The following is a 23,139-nucleotide window of genomic DNA, read 5'->3' on the forward strand; positions in this document are numbered from 1 at the left end:
GACACCCTCGTTAACCATGGACCACAGAAACAGATGACCTTAACATCATCTGCCCCATAGATTGAAAGGTGGAATTTAACTTTTTCTTTAATGGAACACTTTGCACATTCTGAGTATTTAGCAGAACAGTTTGAGCTGGATAGGAACAAATGCCTAGGAGACCATAACATCAAAGTGTAGATTCAGAGGAAAGGCATTATTAATGAGCATTATATGACAATGAAATGGAATTTTCCCATGTGAATCCCTATTTAGATTGAACTGTTAGTGAGGTTATAATGATCTGATCATATGATATGCACTCTAGACCTAGTTTTCAACCCTGCTGTCCTGCAGAAGATATGGGTTAGGACACAGTAATCTTCATTTGTGAAGGAACATCTGAAAAGTAAAACAAACAAACCTTATTTTTTATTTTGAAGAGATAAAAAAAAAAGGGACAAGATTTTCAAGCGAAAACTGATTAGAAAAAATATTTAGACCTTTTATTATGACACTTATTAAATAAGCTCTACAACTAAAATATAATTCTGGGTATACCATGTGATACTGTAAATAACAGAACAAAATACAATAATAATAATAAATACATATATATATATACAACATATAATTAAGATGTCCATCTCACGTTTGGCTTAGCTTTTCTATGGTAAAGCAATTGTACTCTAGGAAATCCAATCTTAATGAGATTATTTAAAGTCAGCAAAGCCTTCTGCCACACATTCCACCACAAAAGTTTGGATCTGGCTAAAAAATTTAAAGTAAGTTTTATACATTTTATTTTTACCAACAATAATTTGTTTATAAATTGGTCCTACATCCGCTGAGAAATTATCCCATACAAAATTAAAATGTAGCATAAAAATGTAAAATAGAATATCACAATATCTTTTAGAAACATTTTCATTAAGAAAACTGAAGTACAAATCAAGTTTCAAAATTTTGAAATAATAATTAACTACAGTGATATTAAACAAATATATTTTTTGCAAAAATTTTTTTTTACAACTGAAACAATTAATTCAAAATGTCAAAATGTATGCGTGCTTACAGTAAACATTGTATAACACCAAGTATATAAATTAGTTACTTTGGTTGAATTAAAAAAAACAAAATATCTAGTATAAATTATTTACAAATCATATTTTTGGCTTAAATCATAAATTGAAAATGATTTACCCCACATTTTATGGTAGTGAAATTGCATACACATAATAAATAAACATCTGAAAAATATTGAAATAAAAAAATTACATTAAACACAACTTTATTCTATAATGGTTCTTTATCATTAATCAAATATATCACAGCCAGTGGGCCACACATGTTGAACACATGCATGTATTACAATGATTTATAATTCATATAACAAATACCTGGATGTTATAAAAACAACATCTATTGGCAACAATTATGAAGTACAATTTAGCATTCAAAAACAAATCATTGCAAAGAAATTTGAAGAGACATTAGTGCATAAATCTAGAGGTAGTACAAATTGTGTGTTTGATTGTTAAAGCAAAAACAATTGTTGACTTTTTACATTTTGATTGAACTCATACTTGCTTTGAGAAAGTTTTGTAGCCAAATATCTGAAAATTTTGCTTTTGTCTTACAAGCTTCTATAACAAGCTCAGAGTGTTTTTGTCAAATCTTTTGTAGACTTGAAAGGTGGGGATTTTTTAGTTTTTTAGTGCTGCCTTAGGTATTCAACAAACATAGCCTAATAGCTTGAGTCAAATTGAATTAAATTCCTGTCTAGATTAAGTTAGCAAGCTAAGCAGTTTGTGCCACTCAGCCACACATTCCACATTTATAATATGAAAATCGTATCATTTTCTGGTTTAAAATAAAAGGGTAGATTGATGTAAATGCAGTCAAGATATGGGTCTGTGACTTCAAGTATAAGCTTCACCCTTACTTTGATGTACTAAAGTAGTCTTGAAATAGTAAAATGGTATATAACAATAATAATAACCCTACTTAGATTGTCATTTTGTATACTCCGCAACCCAATATTTTTGGTGACCTCTGAATTCACTTTTTCACCATTAAATATTAAAAGGAACTCATCAGTCTCTGATTTTGTCACATCTATTTTCATGTAGAGGTTTTAATAAGGGAGTCATGTCTTTATTTTACTACCAATTTTTTGTATTATGGAACCACATGATAGTGAAATATTAAAAAAAAAAAAAGAATCCTATCTTTTTTGTTCATATCCTAAGTGTTTAATCAGTAAACAATATATTAGAAACATGTTGCAATTGCAACAAAAATATATAAAAATAAAATAAGATAGAGACATGCATAATTTAAGCACAACTGGACATTCTATTTGCAATAAAAATCTGTTATAAAAAAAATGTTGATTATTGCTAATGAGAAAACGTTGAGTTAACAACTTATTGTATAAAGAATTATTTGCTACGTATCTCTTCAAAATATTTGCATTAAAGAGTTAACAAGGTTTTTTTAAAGTCTTCAAAGGATATACAGTGACTTTGGCTGCAATCAAAAACTTGGAAAATATCCAGGAAGTCTTGATCAGACAAATGATAGCCTAACATCACCAGGGATTTCTTCAATTCACTTTCTTCAATGAATCCATTATGGTTCAGGTCAAAGAATTTAAAGGAGCCTCTCAGAGTTTTAAACTTTGAAAGAAGCTGTGAAAAAATGTTTAAAAAAAAAAAGATACAATAAACATTCATTACATTCAATGGTGTATTAAGTAGTTAAACTAGAAGGTTATTATTACTGAATAAGTTGTATAATTTCTACTTTTTTATAATGGCTAGTTGAATATGTCTTAAGTGTTTTGCATTATTGCTATCATGGTCCTGAAATTAAACAATGTCTGCTTTCATCACCTGCCAAAGATTTGGATTAGGATGTTGTAATCATTTGTAATATGAAACAAAAAGACATGCTGTACCTGCAGATGTCGAAATCCCCATTAAACAGAACTATTTATTGAACTCAAATAATATTGAACTTTTAAAGGCTTATTTTTCATTATTCATTTTTTTATAAGTCAGAAAACTGAATGATAAAACTAGTTGCTGATACAATTTGGAGCTTGAGCAAAAACAGACATTGTGATCTCCATCTTCACATATATAACTGGCTTAATTAATAATCAAATATTCTCTATCAGCTTTCTATTGAAATGGACTTAAACTTGTTAGAACTAGAACATGTATTAAAAGCAGCATAATTTTACCATGAATTTTAGCTCTGACAGGAAATCATAAATGGTTATTGCCATGGAAGTTGGTCCTGCCTGAATAGGAAAGAAAAGTATTAAATACATGGATTTACCTATAAATTAAAGAATAGACTTTAACAAAGTTGGATATCCTATATCAGAGATTAAATCTTGATGAACGTATGATAATTTCACCTTGCTACATTTTAGATTTAACTATTTAAAAAAGTATTTTCATTAGAAATTTTTATCAACTATTAGTGACGGAGGATGGAACTAGCAATATTTGAAAGTATTGTACACTGAAATAATTAGGAAATTTAATATGGGTAAAAAATCTAATGAGTGTTTAGCAATATGAAAATTTAAGGACATACAATTTTTTAAGGCAGAAGACACCTCCTAGACTAGTTGTGTTACTATTAAATAAAAAACAGCTTGATAAATGCCAGAGCTAGACTGCATATGTATTAATAAGATCAAAAGGTGAAAAAAAAAAATTTCAGGAAAGAATAGTCATATCTATTTCTTAAACCTTAGGGGGTAAGGTGATTGGGAAGCCACTTCTGATTCTTTCAACAGACCACAGCACATCTGTCTGGTTTTTCTGATGGCATCAAGGAATTATATAAAAATTTGATATTATTCAATGATGTCATATTGTCTTTATTTTTTTCTACCTAAGAGTGCTGTGTACAGGCTACTGTTTACTAAAGTATGTTAAATAGTAACAGTAGAGTTTTCACTAAGTATAGAGGCTACGTAGTAATTTTGTGCTATGGATATTATATTATTATTATTTTCATCTGAGTGATCAAATATTCCCTTTTAGGCATATCATAACTTTATAAGTCATAAAAATCTGGAACATACAACCTTAAAGAGTTAAAATAGCATCGGCCACCATTTATTAAGCTTCGAAAGAAACATAAGAAGCACAATATAAAGGCACTAAATTTCTTTATGGTAACTTCTTAATATTATTTGTTAATTACACATTAAGAAATTATTGTTAAGATATTAAAATAGTTCTTCTGTCTCCAAAATAGATAGTTACCCATTACCTTTCGATGAAGGTGTTTTGTACAGATGTTGAAAACACAAGGACTTATGTTGGATTCACCGCACTGTTTCTTGACTGCATGAAGGAAGGCTAGGTAATGGAACCAGCCATTGCTTTGGATGTCAAACATAGCACAAAGATCAGAGACCTCTGACGATGTCAGGGAAAACTTCATCTTGGAACAAATGTCCTAGAACAAAATTTATGACACTATGCGTTACTTCTTATTTTGACTAGTATTTAATATCAGCGATAAAGTCTGGCAATTTAAGTTACCTAAAAAGGAAAATCAAAATTGAGCTTAATTAAATTTAACTCTGTAGGATTTGAAAAAAAAAAAGTTTTTGAATTTCGATGAATTGTTCATCACTACAATAATTAGACCTATTTTATTAATTTCTCACCATGAACTTTTTAAGCTAGTAGTAACATAATTAATTCACATTAATTTAAAAGAAGAACAATATATTGATAATGTTATCCCTATTTTCATGTTGTTATATAAATCACAATTGTCGTATTGATTAATATAAAGTTACAAGTCTGTAACAGCTTATTAACCTTCATTTCATCCACAGATATTGAGGAATATCCATTTAAGTCTTTGTTTAGAAATATTGACATAAGTACATCCCATCTTGACATGACCTAAGATAGATGGATCAAACAGATGTTATTTTTGAATTTGAAAATACTTTATAAAGTAATGAAATTAAAAAAAAAAAAATTTTAAAAGAGCCTCGGGGGTAGATAGTTGGATTTGCTTTTATGGCTGATGGTTAACAAGGGTGTCATGTAACCAGCACAATGACCAACCAACTTTGCTTCTCCAATGAAAGTTGGGTGGACTCAGGGGCATCCTAAAAATTCTGAAGTTCAAAAAGTCCCAGCCTTATTCAAGAGTCAAATTTGAACTCGAGATCTATTGATATGGAGGCCAAGACACCATACCCCTGTTAGCCCATGTTTTCTATAAGCAAACGATATGAATATCAGAAAAATAGGAACTGGTCAAATAAAGAGAAATACTATCAATAGACATTATTATTATTATTTCAAATTATTTTTTAATACCCAAACAAAAGGCTACAGATAAAGGCAATTTGAAAATAACAATTATTTATTTTGAACACATGAATTTTCTAGGGTGGTATAACAAATTATAAAAAAGTATAACAACAAGGGCTTACATCATCTTTGATTTTTCTGATAAGCTCTGCAGATCTTTTATCCTTGATACTGTCAGTAGCAGCTTGTGTCTGGCTCAGAGACATATTAGCAGGGGTTGTCTTCCTCTTACTGCCAACTGTGGCCTTTGCTGATGGCTTTGAAGTTGTTGGTCTACCTACATTGGTGCAATGATACATTCTAAATTTAGTGGAAAATGTAGCTTTATTTCTAATGAAAATGAACAATTTTTCTTGATATTCTCAAGCATACGATATAAGGATAAGAAAAACAATTAGTTATAAGAGCATTTGGTATAAATGTCCCCACAACTACAAAAAAAAACCAACTGATCCATATTTTTGAATTCAAAAAAGTTTGTTTATATGAATATGAAATTTAACACTGTAATGCTTTTATTATTTATAAAGCTATGTAAAAAGATAAAGATATGTACACAAAATTTTATAGCTTTCCAGTTAAATAGAGTTTGACGTATAAAGATTCAGTGCAGCTTTTGATTCACATAAAATATGTCAGAAAAAAAAATTGAAACCCAGATTACATAACAGAGTCATAAAGTTTTTTCCACATCTCACATTAGTGGGGTGTTGAGCAAAGGGTACTGGGATCATGAAAGCACCACAGCTCTAGATTAAGATCCATAATATTTCTTTCATTTTGTTTTAAATTTGTACACATTTCGGCCCAGACAAAGAGCTACTGAATGGCAGGTTCAAACTTAACAATGAAATAAGGTCTGAACCTTGGAGCCTGTAGTGTAGACAATTTTTTTTTCTTCTTCGGCTCATTTACCAAAAAGAGCTCTCATTTTTAACTGTTGGGAGACAGCAGATTTCTATGTCTGGTTATGACACTTAATAATTACAACAAAAACATGACCATACTTATTTTATAGAGATTTAGAAATGTCAATAACTTCAACCTTTCTGAGATGCACTGGGTTGGTTTTTCAACACAAAGGATTTCACTAGAACTGCATAACTCAGTGTGTCATCAGCTGCTGTGTTTAGAGAAGCCCAAAGCACATCCAAATCTTTGACAGACAATGTTATACCAGACCTGAGACAAATACATTTTCAACATAAGATTCAAATTGAGACATTTTGATATTAGCATTATAAGTTTTTAAGAAAAATTAATATCAGGCTCTCTGGATGTTTGAGGATTAAATAGATTTAGTAGGCACCACATCTAAAAGAATTAATAGTGGCCACATCAAATTTATTAATAGGTACCATATCTAATAGAATCTCACATTGAGAAGTGCTTAGTACACTAATGAAAAGTAAAATGCTGACATTATTTTCTGTTTGTTGGGAAACCATTCAGGATGAATACTAAGAAAATAGGCAAAATTGACTACAATAATTACCAACTAAGTTACGCAACATAAATAACATAATAATTGAAATCCCTTACAGTTTCAGAAGTGCACCAAGTTGCCATTTAGTCATGTAGCCACTTTTTTTTCTATCCATGTCTTGAAAGTTCTAAAAAAAATTAGTAAAATTTTATTAAACTGTTTTCTAAAAACAACAAAAAGTTGTTTCTATGATAACAATGTATAATTTTACATGACTGTAATCTGTAATCAAGTGCCTATTGCATTAGATTGTACACAAAACATTACATACATTTTTAGTCACTCAGGAAAAAAAAGAATTTAATGTTTTTATTTATTTAAATGTAAGATTAATTGAAATGCTCCTCCAAACAGAAACATTATACACTGACCTACAACAATGAACAGTAGCTTAAATAAAATGTTAAGATTAACTTTAGCAGTATATACTAACCAACAACTTACTTTATCGAAAATATGAAATCTGTCAGTGAAAAGCTTTGAAAGTTTTTGATGAATCTGCAAATTAAATGACATGTAGCAACAAATTAAACAATAGAAAGCTTATTTGTTTCTGAAAAGAAAAAAAGGAATGATCGCCTTTTAAATTTAAAAGTAAACTAGCAATAATAACACTACACTATAACCTACAAACAAAAACAAATAGAGTATTTTATAGATAAGAATATAAGGTGTAATGCCAGTTATTTGTGTAAAATGATGTAAATTTTCTTATTAATTAAAGAACTTTGCAAAGGATGCAATAAAGAAGAAACTAGGTGCTGTGGCTGAGTGGTAAAGTGCTTGGCTTCTGAACCAAAGGGTCCTGAGTTCAAATCCTGGTGAAGACTGGGATTTTTAATTTCTGAGTCCACCCAGCTCTAATGGGTACCTGACATTAGTTGGGGAAAAGTAAAAGTGGTTGGTCAATGTGCTGGCCACATGAAACCTTTGTTAACTGTAGGCCACAGAAACAGATGAACTTTACCTCATCTGCATGATATGAGAGGGGAACTTAGCTTGAATAAAGAAGAAAACATTGTTCAACAAAAGAATAAAGGAAGTATGATGTTACATATAACTTCAACGATTAAATCTTATTTTACCTCCAAAAGCTTAGAATGCCCAGCAATCTTTTTCTCTGCACTAGGTGCCATCCATGTTTTTGATTTCTCAACCAAGCTTAACACGGGTGTTGGTGGAGTTATTTCCCCTAGAAGATACTTTTGTCTAACAAAAGGACCATTCTTGTGCTGGTTCCATACGCCTGGCCTAAGGAAATGACAAGTGTAAAAACATCAAAGAGCATAATGATATAACACACATAGCTCATGTGTTAATACTTTCACCCAGGGCCGGCCCTAGCTTTTGCGGGGCCCTATGCAAAACGGATCGCGCAGGGCCTAGTCTGGGTCGGGTTAAGCATAATGTCAAAATTATTTTTTTTGAATTAGAAAATAGGCCTACTTTCGTCTTTGCAATAAATTTTTATCAAATGAAAGCTTGCAATGCCACTTTTTATTTATTGGCACCCCAAAATGTCAATTTCGTCTATTCTTCAGGAGATTTGAATAAATTAAAAAAAGTTCAGGACTTTATCGTATATTTTACCTTTTCATGAGATTTCCTGGAGGCCCTGGAAAATCAGGAGGTCACGAAAACCCTGTTATTTTATATACCTTATAATGGTTTAATTTAATAATGTACACTTAGAATTAGCGCGGGGCCTATGAAAGCGCGGGGCCCACTGCGACCGCATAGTCTGCAGTGGCCTAAGGCGGCCCTGCTTTCACCTTAGTCTGTTGGACCATTTGGGCACCATACAATATCTGTTGACCATCCCTCTCAGTCTTTTGCTTTAGATAGAATCTCCCTCAATGGCAGGCCTGTCCATTCCTTTATGTGCCTCTTCTTCTTTTACCTGGTACTGTTCCCTGAAGGAAGATCTTTGCGAGCCTCAAGGACCTTGTAATAGGGCCATAGAAATTCAGTTTGCCTTTTTTTGATAGTAGTTAGCAGGTCATTGTTAGGTCCAATGGCAAACATTAACAATTTACTTAATCATTAAAATCTCCTGTTACCAATGCAACTTGTTTTAAATCTTTGTTTTGACAAATTACATGCTTTCATGGATTTAAAAAACTCATAAGAATGCTGTTGTTTTTTTTTAAATGTACCCCACAGTCAATGTGTTCACCATCTTGCACAAAACCTGATTTTAAAGTTTCCCAAGTCATCATCATCAATGTTACAGTCCTTCAATCTTTCTAGTCAGTCATGACAAGATTCTGGTACTAGAATACAAAGACTCTATGTGATTGTACCCTTTTTTTTTTGTTGAGAGTGACCATATCAGCTTTTACTAATCCTGACAGATCAGATGAGGATACATCAGACAGGGTTTGCATGTGGAGTATCACCAAAAAATGCCTACCACGTCCTCCAAAACTGCTCTCTTTACCAAGAGGCTCGTATAAGACATTGGCCCCAAATCACCACAATAGAAAGAAAACTATATGGAGAGCTCCCTGATTTGGAAACCACTGCGCAGTTCATCTCATATATTGGTATAGTCATCTGAACGCTCCAACATAAAAATGAGAATGAGGAAGAAGAAGACCGATGCAAATGTGGAACAGACTGAACATGCTTGTGACCCAATCCAACAATGAGAATGAAGAAGAAGAAGAAGTGTTACAGTCCTTCAATCGTTCCAGTCAGTCATGACAAGATTCTGGTACTAGAATACAAAGACTCTATTTGATTGTACCCTTTTTTTTTTGTTGAGAGGGTACCATATCAGCTTTTACTAATCCTGACAGATCAGATAAGGATACATCAGGCAGGGTTTGCATAATGATATAATTGATATAATTATTTCCATATTTTAACAATACATTGCTTCTTTATCTAGCTACTTTTCTAAATGGTTCTGCCAAGAACATTTACTGCTAAACTACAAAATAAGATTATATTTTAAAACTTAATAAAACCTTATCAGAGGGGCTACTATTAATTAGAAAAATATTTATGTTGAATATGAAAGATCTTTATGAAAAAGGGTTAGCTGCCATTATAGTGCAAAATAAATAGATTAGTTGATTGACTAACCAAATTATTGGCTTGGAAATGCAAAACATTAGTTAAGTTTTTGCTTGTTATTAAATGCTTTGTTAATAATGTTTCCTAAGCATGGTTACAGCTTTCTTTTTATTTTACTTACTGTGACTTGAAAAGATCCAAGAATGTTTCATAATTTACTTGAGAGTTATTGACCACTGCCTCTTTGTCTACCTTTTGTAGTAACTTGTTGAACTGATCATCTGTCATCAGGATTCCTAACACACTGTTCACAGCCCATCTCAGCTCTTGTAAAGGTATAATGCCAGAGTTGTTTTTGTCTTTCTGCCTGGAACGTGTCAATTAAGGAACAATAAATCAAAGTAGCCTACTGCTAAAAAACTTTATTCTTCAATATACCATTATAACAATATGAATTTTACAAAATGTTCAACAGATGTAGATTAACATATATTCAATAGCTGTAACAAATTTTTTTGGTTTAAACGTTTTAAACAGAAAATGCACCAATGTAAAATATTTTTTTTGGCTTCAATGTCAAACAAAAGTTGTTTCAATATAGACATAGGTGAAAACAACATTCTAGACAATGAAGCTCTTTTTAAAATGAGAAAAAAAAAAGCTGAGGCAGCATTGACGAAGTTACTACTTAGCAAACTGAGACATAGATGATCTACTACACCAAGCTGTCACCAACCCTACCCATCTATTGCAGATTAACGGTCATCTCAAAGATCTTCAATAAATAATTTTAAAATCTGATCTCCATAAATGACTTAATAAGTTTGGGCCTGAACAGATTGGAGTCCACAAATTCACAAATTTTAGGTCAGTGCTCTACTTGTTGCTATTATTCAGACTCAGGATATTAGGACGCCATCAATCCTCTTCTGTAGTGGAAGTTTTGGGTTGGTAGCATTTTGTAAGTCAGTAAGTTGATCTTAAAAAAAAAATAATTTTTAAATAAAAAACAAAATGTGATCTAATCTAGTTCTATTTACTTCAGAAGCTCATGAAGCTTGATGTAATCAAAGTGAAACATTTTGGAGACATTTTGTCCTTTCTGTTCTGCTTTCAGTATTTCCTCAGTCTCAATGTATTTTCTAGATAAGAGACAAAAACTATACATAACAAATGCATGTTATTTTCAGTCTAATTGTTAGTTTTAACATTTACTAATAGGAGCCGTTCTTTACAATAATTAAATGACAATGATAAAACCAATGTTTATTTGGCCTGATGCATATGATTCACAGTCTATGTGTGACAGCTGATATATACTTAATAAAGTTAACAGTCTTATCCCATATATCATTTTATTTTTGCTACTTTCAAACTTAATGATTATTTGATTATTATTATTATTATTAAGCATTTCCAAGCAAAAAATTTACAGGGTGTTCTGTTAGGCGCTTCTGCAGTGTCTAACCAAATGGAGGTAACACTCAAAGAATACCGCAGAAAGGCAGAACAATCAATAGAAGTTAGTCGATGCTGATACTGAATATCAAACAAGTTTAATAACAATGAAGGGAACTGTCGAATGTCATTTACGTTCATAAAATGTTACTTATTTCTACAATGTCCTGGAGTAGTCCGTCTACGTCAAGTTCTATTTTATTCTGTCTAAACCCTTATTCTTGTTTTATTAGTCACGTCATTGTAACTAAGTAAAAACTTCCCCAATTTCCAAAACAAATGCCATAACAAGGGACAGAACTTTAGTCATTAAGAACCATGATAGCTTCCTGGTCATGTTGCATGGGCTGTCATAATGAAAGTTATATAGTTTGAACCTTGCCAACTCTATTCCCTATGTCCTACAAAAAGTTTGGACTAGTATATAATAATCTTCATTTCTGAAGGAACATCCAAAAACTTGAAAGAAGAACATGAACATGCAAGCTAATCCCCAGAGTACAAATCTCTCATGGGCACCTGACAAATGTTGTGTAAAATTAAGGCAGCTGCCATTATCCTAGCATTTTAAATATACATAAAAAAATAAAAATGAAAAAAAATTGACAAGATATAAAACAAAAAAAACATTGTAAATTAACATAAATTCAATACCTGTCATTGACTTGTTGCGTGAGTTTTGCCAACAAACTCAGATCTCCTTTAGATTGATATTTGGCCAGAAATTGTTTGTAGTTGATGAGTCCTGTTAGAAAATTAGTAATCATAGAGAATATCAACACCAAAACACCTCCTTTACGAGCAACTACATAAACAAATCTTAAAATAATTCTTAGACCACATCTGGTAACAAATTAATCATGTGTGCACCTTGATGCGACACCTCAACACTGGAAGTGGAAGGTTAAAGTAAACATAACAAAGTGTAACTGACTAGATTTAAGAGGGTCACAGAGCAGGAGAGTGACTTAAATTTATTCCTTGGACTTCCCTTTGTACATCTCAGATGCTTCTTTTGGTTTGAGTTGCATGCTGATATTTTAGTAATAGGTTTTTTTTAAATTGCTTTTCTATTGTGCATCTTTCATGTTATAGCTATTTCGAGTTAGCAATGGTAAAATCTATTTTGTGGACATATGAGGAAAGGGGAAATCTGGGTGAAGGTTTCCAGAATGCCTTTAGGTGCTCAGCAAATCCAACTCATCTTAAAACATGATTTGAACTCAAGCCTCATTGATAGGTAGCCAAGCAGGTAATGCCATCCAGTCAAACATCTTTCAAGATAGAATGAGAAAGGGATCTACCTTGAACAACGCCAATTCCGGCCCTCTTTAAGAATGTGTCAAGCTCAATGGCATTGATGTCGAAACCGAACTCTTTAAGGACACGTCTGAAGTCAATCCTGGCAATGTACCCATCATTCATAAAGTCAAATAGTTTGAATGCAGCTTCAAGGTTTCTGTAAGTTTCTTCAAACTAAAGAAAAAAATATTTATGAACATGTTAGTATTCATTTTTGGTAAAAACAAATTGTACATCTATACCACAAACATTTTTAGACCAAAATCAAACTTTTTATCTTTCCATATGTTATAGCCTATAAAATAAATAGACCTAATTTATACAATAAGATTTAATTTAAGATTCAATTAAAGTAAAATATTCTTTAAAAGTTGTAGTGTGTACAAGTTGGTGCCTGAATGAACAAATACTTAATATTATATGACTGCATTTTCGTAATTGATTTCAACTTAAAACACTTGAAATTTTCCCAATAGTGTGGCTCTCTTTTATGATACTGCCATGATGTTATTATCACAAAATTTTCTTTCATTATAAAAAATAAAAATAAATTATGGCTTTTATATAGCGCTACTTTCATGCTTATAGCATGCTCAAAACGCTTTGGTCCAATCTCAGTTGTGGACCAGTGGGGGAGGGGGTATCTAGGAAAAGGTTTTTCCATGCTGCCTTTAGGCACTCAATAAACACAACTCTGCCCAAGTCGGGTGTCGAACCTCGAGCCCCCTTCATAGGTAGCCAAGCCAAGTTAAGTTCAAGCGCACTTAGCCTCTCGACCATGCTTCCCATGATATGCATGATATACACAAATAGTTAAGTGGAGTTCATTTAAGTTGTTCGGCTGGCTTGTCACAAATATTGCTTATGAAATGGCAGATTACCGGAGATTTTAGAATAGTACTATAAAAACCTTTTTTATAATCAAATTAGTGCACTTTTTGAAATTACTGCCTTGAAATCTCTATATATAAAAAAACTAACCTTATAGTGCAAGTTGTCAACAACATCATTAAATTGTGGAGGCGACTTTTTTGCCTGCAACAACTTTAGCACATAGGGGGACAACTGAGAATTATCTCCCCCATCACAGGTTGTGGTGGTTGTTTCTGTTGTTGTCTTCACCTCATTAGTAGTGGTCGTTACCTGAGTCAACTTCTGTTTCACACTATTGGTGCTTCGAGTATCGTATCTGCCGAGTACCTCCACTTCGTTGTCATGCAGTTCAACAGTATCAACCTTTGAAACAGTCACAGAAGAGCTGTGTTTGTTTGTAGAGGTTGTCTCTAGCTGGAGGATTCAGTAAACACAAAGATAAATTAATAACACATTGGATTAATAAAGATGTGAAATATTATTAAGAACATACTACTACATATAGTTTATTAAGTGTGAAAAGGTTAATTCATGTAAAGATTTAAATAATTCACTACAAATATATATATATATATTTTCATATTACTTTAGATTTGGTTTTGAATGCTCTCAAAGATAGTTTAAGATTAATCGAATTTTCACTAAGTACCTGAACCAGTTCATTAGTTGATGAGACATCACATCTAATTTATAGGTTATATTAACTAAGATAACACAAGCTAACAAAGTAATACTAAATAGTTACCTACCCTTGTTTTTCCTTGGCGATCCTCCAACAGACTCCCATAAATATTATCTAGTGAATGTGAATGCTGGAGTTTATTTTGACCAGATTTAGACAGACGACTATGATCAAAGTTTTGGTCAAATTTGGGCAGTCCTTTATTGTTAAGGTCAAACATTGCGAACAATTTTTGACTCAAGACTGCCCCATATTTATCTGGCTCTAGCCTATAGACAAATATGATAATATTGAAAAAAAGAATGTTTTTAGAACTAATGCATACTAAAATTTTACTAACAATTTTAAAGAAATCAAAAAATGTATTTACTTTTTCCATAGCTCTTTCAAATCCTTATCCGACAAAATGACATTGGCTGATCTTAGAGCATTTTTTAATTGGTGTTGAAAAATTTGACCTTCTTGAAAGCAGGAAACAGGTAAGAGACTCATAATATTAATTTCACTGTTGATAAAAAAAAAATAGGTATGAAATAAAAAAAAGGGTTAGATAATCAGAAATAAATAAGTTTCAAGACTTTTACATTCATCAAGTTGAATCTATAGCTATCATTGTTTTTAATTTATTTGGTAAGATTTTAAAAGTTAAAATGTGAAAGTTAAGTAGAAATTAAGTTAAAACGCAATTTTTTTAAACGGGAACCTTTTTTTCTTTAAATTAACCTTATTGTGTGGTATATGCTCTAGACTGACTTTTGCTGGTCATGAAGGTCCTGAGTTCAAACCCTGCCCACTGCCATCTCCCATATGGAGATTTGGGCAAGGATGTATAATTATCTTAAATCAGAATCTGACGGAAAATCCCAAACATGTAAAACAAAAGAAAACCAAAACGTAATTGTTTTATTTTTTTCTATAACAGCAAGTCTAATCTTGACTTGATTTGTAGTTTGTATTTCTCTTGTCAAAAAACTTACATTTACTTTTAATACTAGATACACAAACAGAAGTGTTATTATACCACTAGTCTATCATATTCTTCATGCCTTTGATAACTTCAAATCAGGAAAGTATTCTCAACATTGATTCATTATGTATTATTTTTAATCTAGGGCTTTTTTTAAAAAGGGATTAAAAAGGGATTTACAGCCATGAGAGTAGACACTTGCCCTATAAACAGTTGAGTTTCAAAGTGAAAATTTTAGGCATAGTTAAATGTGCTTCTTAATAATATGATTTGTGAGTATCAGTAACTATTTACTTACCCTGTTTGTAATTTCTTATATAAAGTAACTAATCCTTTTGGTACATCAGAAAATGGTGACCACACCTGAACAACAAGGTTCTTATCCTCCTTATTATCTTTTGACTGCCAGATGGTGCTTCCGTTTGTGGTTTGCTGTTTTTGTACATTTAAAAAAGCATATATAAATGTAACATAAATGCAAATCTTTGATTAAACCTTACAAAAAAAAAATGAAATTAAATACTCTAGGCCAGTATATAATGATATAGTATAGTGTACAATTCATAATCATTGCAATCTAGAACTTGCCAGTTTGTCTTGAAGATGAAATACAAATTCATCAAAACTTATCCAAGATCTCCAGTGCAGGTTGATGCTTAGAGAAAAACAAAGAAACAATTAATGTACAATAAAGCAAATAATCTAGGAGAGGGAGGGCATGGTGCGTTATTTTAGTTATAAAGTTTCAGGATGTTCTATAGGAGAGAGCTTTCAATTGTCTCCACAATCATGTGACATACACAGATTTTGAGATGCCTACTTAACTATCTAACACATCACAAAAAAAAAAGTAAGGTTTCCCTTTCAGACCTTGTGGTTTATAGGGCAGATGATGTAAAGGTCCCCTATTTCTGTGGTCCACGGTTATCAAGGGTGTCATGAGGCCATCACAACAACCAACCGCATTTACTTTTTTCCAACTAATATCAGGTACCCTTTAGAGCTGGGTGGATTCAGAGGCGCCCAAAGATTCCAAAATTAAAAAATCCCAGTGTTCACCAGGATTTGAACCCAGGACCCCCAGTTTGGAAGCCAAGCGCTTTACCGCTCAGCCATTGTGCCTCCAACACACTACTAGGAACCAATAAAGCAACTTTGTGCTGAATAATTTTCTTGAGTTTAATACTTTTTAAACTCAATTCAATAAAATTGGTTCCAAAATATTTACAAAATTTACAAATTGAATAGAATAGTTGAAATAGTAATTCAGTTAATAATAAACATATTAGAAACATTGATTAATGATCAATGACAGTGAACAATGACTAGCGACAGTAAATAGTGAACAAAGACTAGCAACCTAGATCTGTGCTCCTTAAATATTACAGTATCAAGATTTTCTAAAACCTTTACATTATCGGCAGTAGATTCTACCAGCTTCAACCCCACATCATGTTTATGCAAATCTGGAAGGGTCATAATGTGACCTGAATAATAAGGACAGTTGACTTCCAGATGATCAGCTAATTGTGTTCTCAAGTGTGACATAGCCCACTCTTTCTCTGTTGATTTACACACTGTAGTGTGACAGTTATGGATGAAAATGTTTTGATGATATGAAGTCCAATCCTGAAAATGGCTGCCTAATTGAGTGGTATGTGCTTTAGTCTGTCAACTGATGGTCCTGAGTTTGAACTCTGTTGGCATCCTCTGCAGGAGGTTTGGGCTAGGAAGAAATAATCTTGATTTCTGTAGGAATTTCCAAAACTTGTAAAACAAATCTATAAATCATTAAGAATGTTTACGTTTTCAAAAAAACAATTCATATTTTTCAATGCTACTCAATAGTCTCTAAAACTTGAGATAAAAAAACTATAGTGATGATACCATTATAAAATATTTTTCTTAATGCACAAGTAATTGATATGAATCTTTTTATACAATGGACCTCATTCACCAATCGTAAACAAACAACATTTAGCCACGTGGTTCTCTATCTCTTCTATACAATTTACGCAATCCATTTAGGCTGTCATGTGTTAAGTTTTTTTCATTGTTTTATCAATATTGTTACGTGGCTAAATGTTTGTTTACAATTGGTGAATGAGGTTCATTTATTGTGCAAAGATGTTCAAATTCACTTTAAACAATATCTTACCTTTTTAAGAAAGAGTCATACTGATCTCTACTGACATGACCAACCAGGGATTTTATAATTAAGAAAAGACCTTCCCTATCAACAGATAATATTTTTAAATTAAACTTCATATATTTAAGTATAAGAATGAATAGCAAGTTACATAAATATATTATTTCTTAGGCATAGACAAAACAAAAACAATTTACCAGAGAAAAAGAAATTGTTATATACCGGTATAATGTATATTATTGCATTTTATTTTTTACATATTATGTTGATAAGGTTAAGAAATCTTTACCTGGTTACAATGGAGTTGCCATAGGGATCTCTAAACTTAAACATTTCTTTGAAAGCAGCTAAATCTGGTGTTATTTTGTCACAGACTTGTTCAACCAGCTAGAAAGGGTGAAAAACAACAACAAATAGCATTTATACTCAAGCTATTTGAAAAGACATTTGATTTTAACATTCCATGCTTTAAAAGTGAACACTTCAATACAATATCTTTTCATGAAAACATTAGCATTATTAGTTCATATCCATTTGTAGAATATTTTTCTCTCTTTTAATTATTTTAATATTATTGTTTAACAATGTATATGTCAGCTTAAGCTAAAACACTTTGTAAGTTCTGGAGTTTGTATTTTATTCTGAACAGTAAGTATTTTTCTTAGAACTTTGACTGGACCTTCCCAGAGCCTAGACAGCTTTAAAAAGTAGAGGGCATTAGTTCAGTCAGTAAAGAGATGTCTTTTCATGGTCTTACTTGATGCCTATAAAATATAAAATATGTAGGTCACAGCTGGGGATGCACAGCCACGGGAAATACTGCACTCCTCACTAATCTTCGGACTCGAAGACAAGCATTATTATTATAAAATATTTTACACTTATTAAACAATTAATTGTAACCTAAAGCTGCTTTTCTTTTTCGTATTTATCAATTGGTTAGTGAATGATTTAGAAAATTATATTCAATATTTTAAAAATTTTATTGAAGCACTTGTAACATATTATTTTTTGTTATTGTTTTTAGCTTTTGGTTCCTAATAATATAATGTGAATTTTGAATCCTGCAATAGATCTTATGTTGTTGTTTTTTTTAATAATTTTTTGGCCCAAACTTTAAAAATGAATATAATAACAACTTAACCCACACCTCCTACAGGACAGTAGAAGATGTCAGTGAGTAGGGTTCATGCTAGCGATCATGTGGATGTCAGTCTTATGTGCATACCAAAAAACCCAAAAAAAAACAAAAACCAAAAAAACAGGTAACTATCTTGATCAGTATGTTAATTTGAAGATAAATGTATGCATCGTGACATTTATAGAATAAAATAAGTTAATTATTGAATATGAGAGAAAAGCGTAAAGATAACTTCAAATTAAACTATTTAAAATGTAGCTATTAATTAAAATGAAAAATAAAACTATTCCCAGCACACTGACCTATATTGTAATAATTTTGATCTTGTGGAAAATTGATATTTACAGATATTGAAAAAAAAACCAGCTTTCTTTGTGTTGGTGTGTATTTTTATTGAAAGAAAACAATAAACATAATTAAATAGAATACTTGGCCACATTTGCTTTTCTTTACTAATATCTCTTTCTAGAACAAAAGGAGACAAGATCAACAAAAATATTTACCTCAATATCACTCCTCCAGGCTGTAGATTTACATTCATAAGGTTTTCTTGATGGTTGAGCTTTGAATAAAAATATTTTATTATTATTTTTTAAAATCCTTATTTAGTGTGTTTCTTTAAAATAGTAAAGTTCTCATTTCAGACCTTGTGATCTATGGGGCAGATGATGTAAAGGTTATCTAGGCTGTTTCTGTGGTCCATCGTTAATGAGGATGTCATGTAGCCAGCACTAACTGCCTTTACTTTCTCCCAAAATAATGTCATGTATCCATTCAAGCTGGGTGGACTCAGAGGTGCCCCAAAGATACCAAAATTTAAAAATCCCAGTCTTCACTAGGATTTAAACCCATGAGCCCCAGTTCAGAAGTTAAATGCTTTACCACTCAGCCACCACACCTTAAAAATATTAACTATAAAAAACTATTTTATAATGAGATCATTTAATATATCAGTGATTTCCATATTTTTTTAGTCCTTTTTTCATAAAATTAAAGCAAAACCTTATAAGCTCGGGTATTTGGCTTCCAAAAAACAACAACAAATTATTATTCATCAGGTCTCAGATAAAGTACTCTTAGTATTAATGATAGATTCAATATCAAATGGCATCAGACAATCTTGCACAACATTTTTTTTTTTTTTTTTTAAATAGTAGGTGCTTGAAATATTTATGTTAACAAAAAATAAAAAAATTCAAAGTACAATCATAAGGATATCATATTTTTTATAAGTACATTTACAATAACAAAGACATATTATAAATAAAGTAGGACATACACACTAAAGACTAAAAAAATACTTTATTTTAATTTTCTTTTAAAAAAGATCTTTTAAACATTAACAACATATCACAAGAAATAAAACCTGTAGTTAATGACAACATGACATTTTATAATACAATTATCAAGTGAAATGATTGTAATGCAACAATTTAAATGGCAAGAGGCCTGTATGTATCTTTACTTAATTTGAACCCATAATAACATAATTGTTTAAATAATTGACAGAGATCTTTAATCTAAAGCATTTGAAAAACTTAATAAACCATTTAACAGAATATACTAACCCAGTGGCCAATTTAAATTTCTGGGTGTGTCTTGATTGAGAATAGGAATTGGCATTCCTGTGATGAACATATCTTGATCAAGAGAATGCTGGCCAACCACAGTAACATGGGGAACTGATTGGGGTCTGCTCCACTTCAGAGATGCTGTCCTAGGTCTTGACACTGAGCTTGCCATTATGGCCTTAAAATAAAAAAAAACATATATATTATCTTAAATAAAAGACAGAGAGGAATGGAGAAAGATGGTCAACATGCATCTTCTGTGATGCCTAAATGGCAATGATGATTGCAAGCAGCAATGGGTCCAACAAACTATAAGGCCGGCTTAATAAGGCCGCACTTGGTGAAGGTATATAGAGTAGTTTCTTTAATCCAGACATTACATGAATTCGGACACTCGCTGTTTTTGTGGTCATTAAATCTTTATTTTGATATTTAATATGAAACTAGCATGCTGTATAATGTGCTTGTCCATTTTCCAATGATTCTGGCCCAATTACCTTCTATTTAGCTGTCTTTTTATGTAAGAAAAAAGAATTTCAAATGAGTAAGTCAGGTTGTTGTTTTTTCCCATGTTACCTGGATGACTTTAGCAGCTCTTCCTAGGGTTAAGACTATATTTTTTGATTGGCTAAGTCTATGCTAATGAGCCCGGCAATATTTATTCTGTTTTTGGAGCTGATTTATTCATTTCATAAGCTCAGTTGTTTGATTCCATACAAAAAAAAGTAATAGGGTATTTGAATTAAATTACGATTTTCTTACCAAAATTTATTTCAGACAGCCAGTTTTGGAAATAATTGTTAATGATCATATATTATATTTGTTTTTTTGTTGTTGTTTTTTTTATATAGTTTGAGTTTTTGAGTTTAGGCACAATTTAGGCCATGTCATGCCCTTTTTATAGAGAATAAATGGGCAAATGTTTGGAGTGAGCTTGGTACATTGAATGAAGTTAAATGCCTAGATCTAGAACCACTAGATCTAGATTTATATAGAGAGAATATAGAGGATTCAGCTATTTAGGCAAGAATGGCCATCCTAGCCTGTACTATGCTACAAAAGATCATCTGTATTAGAAATGTATTAAATGAATAAACAAAAAACACAAACATTCAACACACATCTAATCATGCAAACAAAATAAGTCTAAAAGTCATTGTAGAAGTCACTATTATATCCCAGTGACCTAAATTTGGTAGAATAAGTGTGTTTCTAATTTTTTTTGTTCGTATTTATGCGCACATAATTTGAAAACATCTTAATGATTTCATGTGAGGGGCTATGCCTGGGGATCTTAAAATTTAGTTAATGTTAATATAGAATTAAAATCTGAATTTATTGATGCCTAAATATAGAGACTGTCTGAAATAAATTATGGTGTCCAGAATCAAATAACGTAGGTCAAATACGTCTGAATTTAATGAAAAAACATGGCCTCTTTGACCTTAAATATAATAACAAATATAGGTTAGGGGTAAACTAAAGAATTTAAGATCTTGATACTTCATTTTCTTTCTTTGTCAAACCATTGTCAAATAATTCCCTGTCAAAGTCAAACTTTGAAATTTTGGCCTATAGGTGTCTGAATAGCATTAACATGATTAACTACTCTATATATCTAGAACTAGATTTATTACTAGTATTCAAATTCTAGACCTACTTTCTTACAAGATTTTACTGGAGTCTAGATCTAACTCTAACTTCTAAGATTTTATGAAGTCTTAGTCTTAAGTTAATCTATTTATGTTATAGATAATAGATCTATCATCTAGAGTATTCTAGAGATACCCATTATTAGGCTATTTTTAAATGCTAGTTCATAGCACATTAACTCTATTCAGTTCATTTTGTAAAGACTATAATAGCATAAACAAAGTAAATAATTCTGCTGTAGTACTTATTAATATGATACCAGATAGCAACAAAAATGCTCAGTACTCAGTCGCTGCAATGATGATTTTTATGATCTAGATCTAGAAATAGTAACTAGAGATCTAGATCTAGAGTCTACTACTACTGAGTACTAGATTAGGAATTAGATTATAATTATTAGATCTAGAATAGAATCAACCGACAAGTGACAAGACTGATCTATTCTAGAAGTAGAAATAGTAGAATTGAATACCTAGACGTCGACCTAGTCTAACAATAGATCTAGATCCGAATTGGGTAATTTGATATAGATCTAGTCTTTGAGATCTATAAAGAATAAATCTAGAGTTATTTTATATCTAGAAAATCTAAAACGGATCTCTGACCAGGCATAAACAAACTGCTTAGCGACATAAACAGAACTGCCAACTCTAAAATATGTTGAACTGTTTTGAGATTTATATAGGTAATATAAAAAACAACAACACTTGAGTACAGAGTTAACAGAGAGAGAGAGAGAGAGAGAAAGAGAGAGGTGATAATAAAAGGGATAACTATTAAATTATAGATCTAGATCTACTTTTCAAAAGAAAAATTTTTACTAATGTTTTTTTTTAAAGTACAGTAAAGTTATTAGCAAGAATTTCTTTTGTTAGTATTGCTACTATACTACTATAGGTTTAATTTTCAACATACCCATAGTTTTGTATTAAATCTTATGAAGTATATGACTGTAAAATGTCAACTCAAGGAAGCTCTTTTGGAGCAGTGAGAGAGGAAGAGTGGTTTTTGTAGGACCAGGAAAGTGGATTAAGTCTGGACATACATAATCAACTTTTTTTTTTTTTTTTTTTAATAAAGTCTATATTTTAGAAGATAAGATATTTAAATGAGAATCAGTCTAGATAAATTATTTTTTTTTCAAAAAAACTTTTATATCACTAGATCTATAATAATAATAGCTACTACTAAATATATAACAGATTCCTCCTTAGCACTTCACATGATTTTCAGTACATTTCTGTACTTCTCTTAGAATTAATGTAGCCATTATAGGTACCATAATGTAGAGGTCTAATAACTGGGTCAAAGGTGAAATTCTGAACACATGAAAATCAATGTTGTAACAATGACAACTAGTAATAATGAAATGATATCAGTTAACTAGAATTAAATTTTATGATGTTCCAACAGTAATAGAGATTATTACTTCCTAACCCAAACCACACTACAGGAGGTTTAAACCCAGGATCATCAAGACAACAGTCTGGA

The 23,139-nt window shown here is 31.4% G+C and overlaps 1 protein-coding gene across 2 annotated transcripts; it reads right to left on the minus strand.

Annotated features, from left to right (window-relative positions):
- Positions 1 to 463: 463 nt before the first annotated feature.
- Positions 464 to 22,278, minus strand: LOC106057515 (uncharacterized). Of its 2 annotated transcripts, none has more exons than XM_013214737.2 (23): positions 22,121 to 22,278; positions 19,993 to 20,173; positions 18,928 to 18,986; positions 17,573 to 17,670; positions 17,293 to 17,367; positions 15,723 to 15,789; positions 15,433 to 15,566; positions 14,538 to 14,672; positions 14,235 to 14,436; positions 13,594 to 13,899; positions 12,615 to 12,786; positions 11,965 to 12,055; positions 10,893 to 10,994; positions 10,034 to 10,219; positions 7,917 to 8,082; positions 7,276 to 7,329; positions 6,888 to 6,958; positions 6,391 to 6,527; positions 5,468 to 5,622; positions 4,839 to 4,925; positions 4,279 to 4,467; positions 3,230 to 3,289; positions 464 to 2,672 (listed from the first exon to the last, which is right to left on the minus strand). In XM_013214737.2, exons 2-23 carry the CDS (start codon positions 20,165 to 20,167, stop codon positions 2,457 to 2,459), a joined length of 2,937 nt encoding a protein of 978 aa, XP_013070191.2. In that variant the 5' UTR covers positions 20,168 to 20,173; positions 22,121 to 22,278; the 3' UTR covers positions 464 to 2,456. The 2 variants fall into 2 exon arrangements, with proteins under 2 accessions (XP_013070191.2, XP_055888020.1); XM_056032045.1 differs by lacking the exon at positions 22,121 to 22,278 and adding an exon at positions 20,572 to 20,695.
- Positions 22,279 to 23,139: the final 861 nt, after the last annotated feature.

This window comes from Biomphalaria glabrata, chromosome 6 (assembly GCF_947242115.1).
Source record: "Biomphalaria glabrata chromosome 6, xgBioGlab47.1, whole genome shotgun sequence".
Taxonomy (NCBI): domain Eukaryota; kingdom Metazoa; phylum Mollusca; class Gastropoda; family Planorbidae; genus Biomphalaria; species Biomphalaria glabrata.

What these genes read in the sequence shown, in the direction of transcription:
- LOC106057515 (XM_013214737.2), bottom strand. Translation starts at nt 20,167, where the DNA reads ATGGCAAGCTCAGTGTCAAGACCTAGGACAGCATCTCTGAAGTGGAGC. An exon ending in CCTGGAGGAGTGATATTGAG is followed by an intron (nt 17,671 to 18,927) that starts GTAAATATTTTT and finishes CACCCTTTCTAG; the next exon opens with CTGGTTGAACAAGTCTGTGA. An exon ending in CGGAATTGGCGTTGTTCAAG is followed by an intron (nt 12,056 to 12,614) that starts GTAGATCCCTTT and finishes ATTTTCTAACAG; the next exon opens with GACTCATCAACTACAAACAA.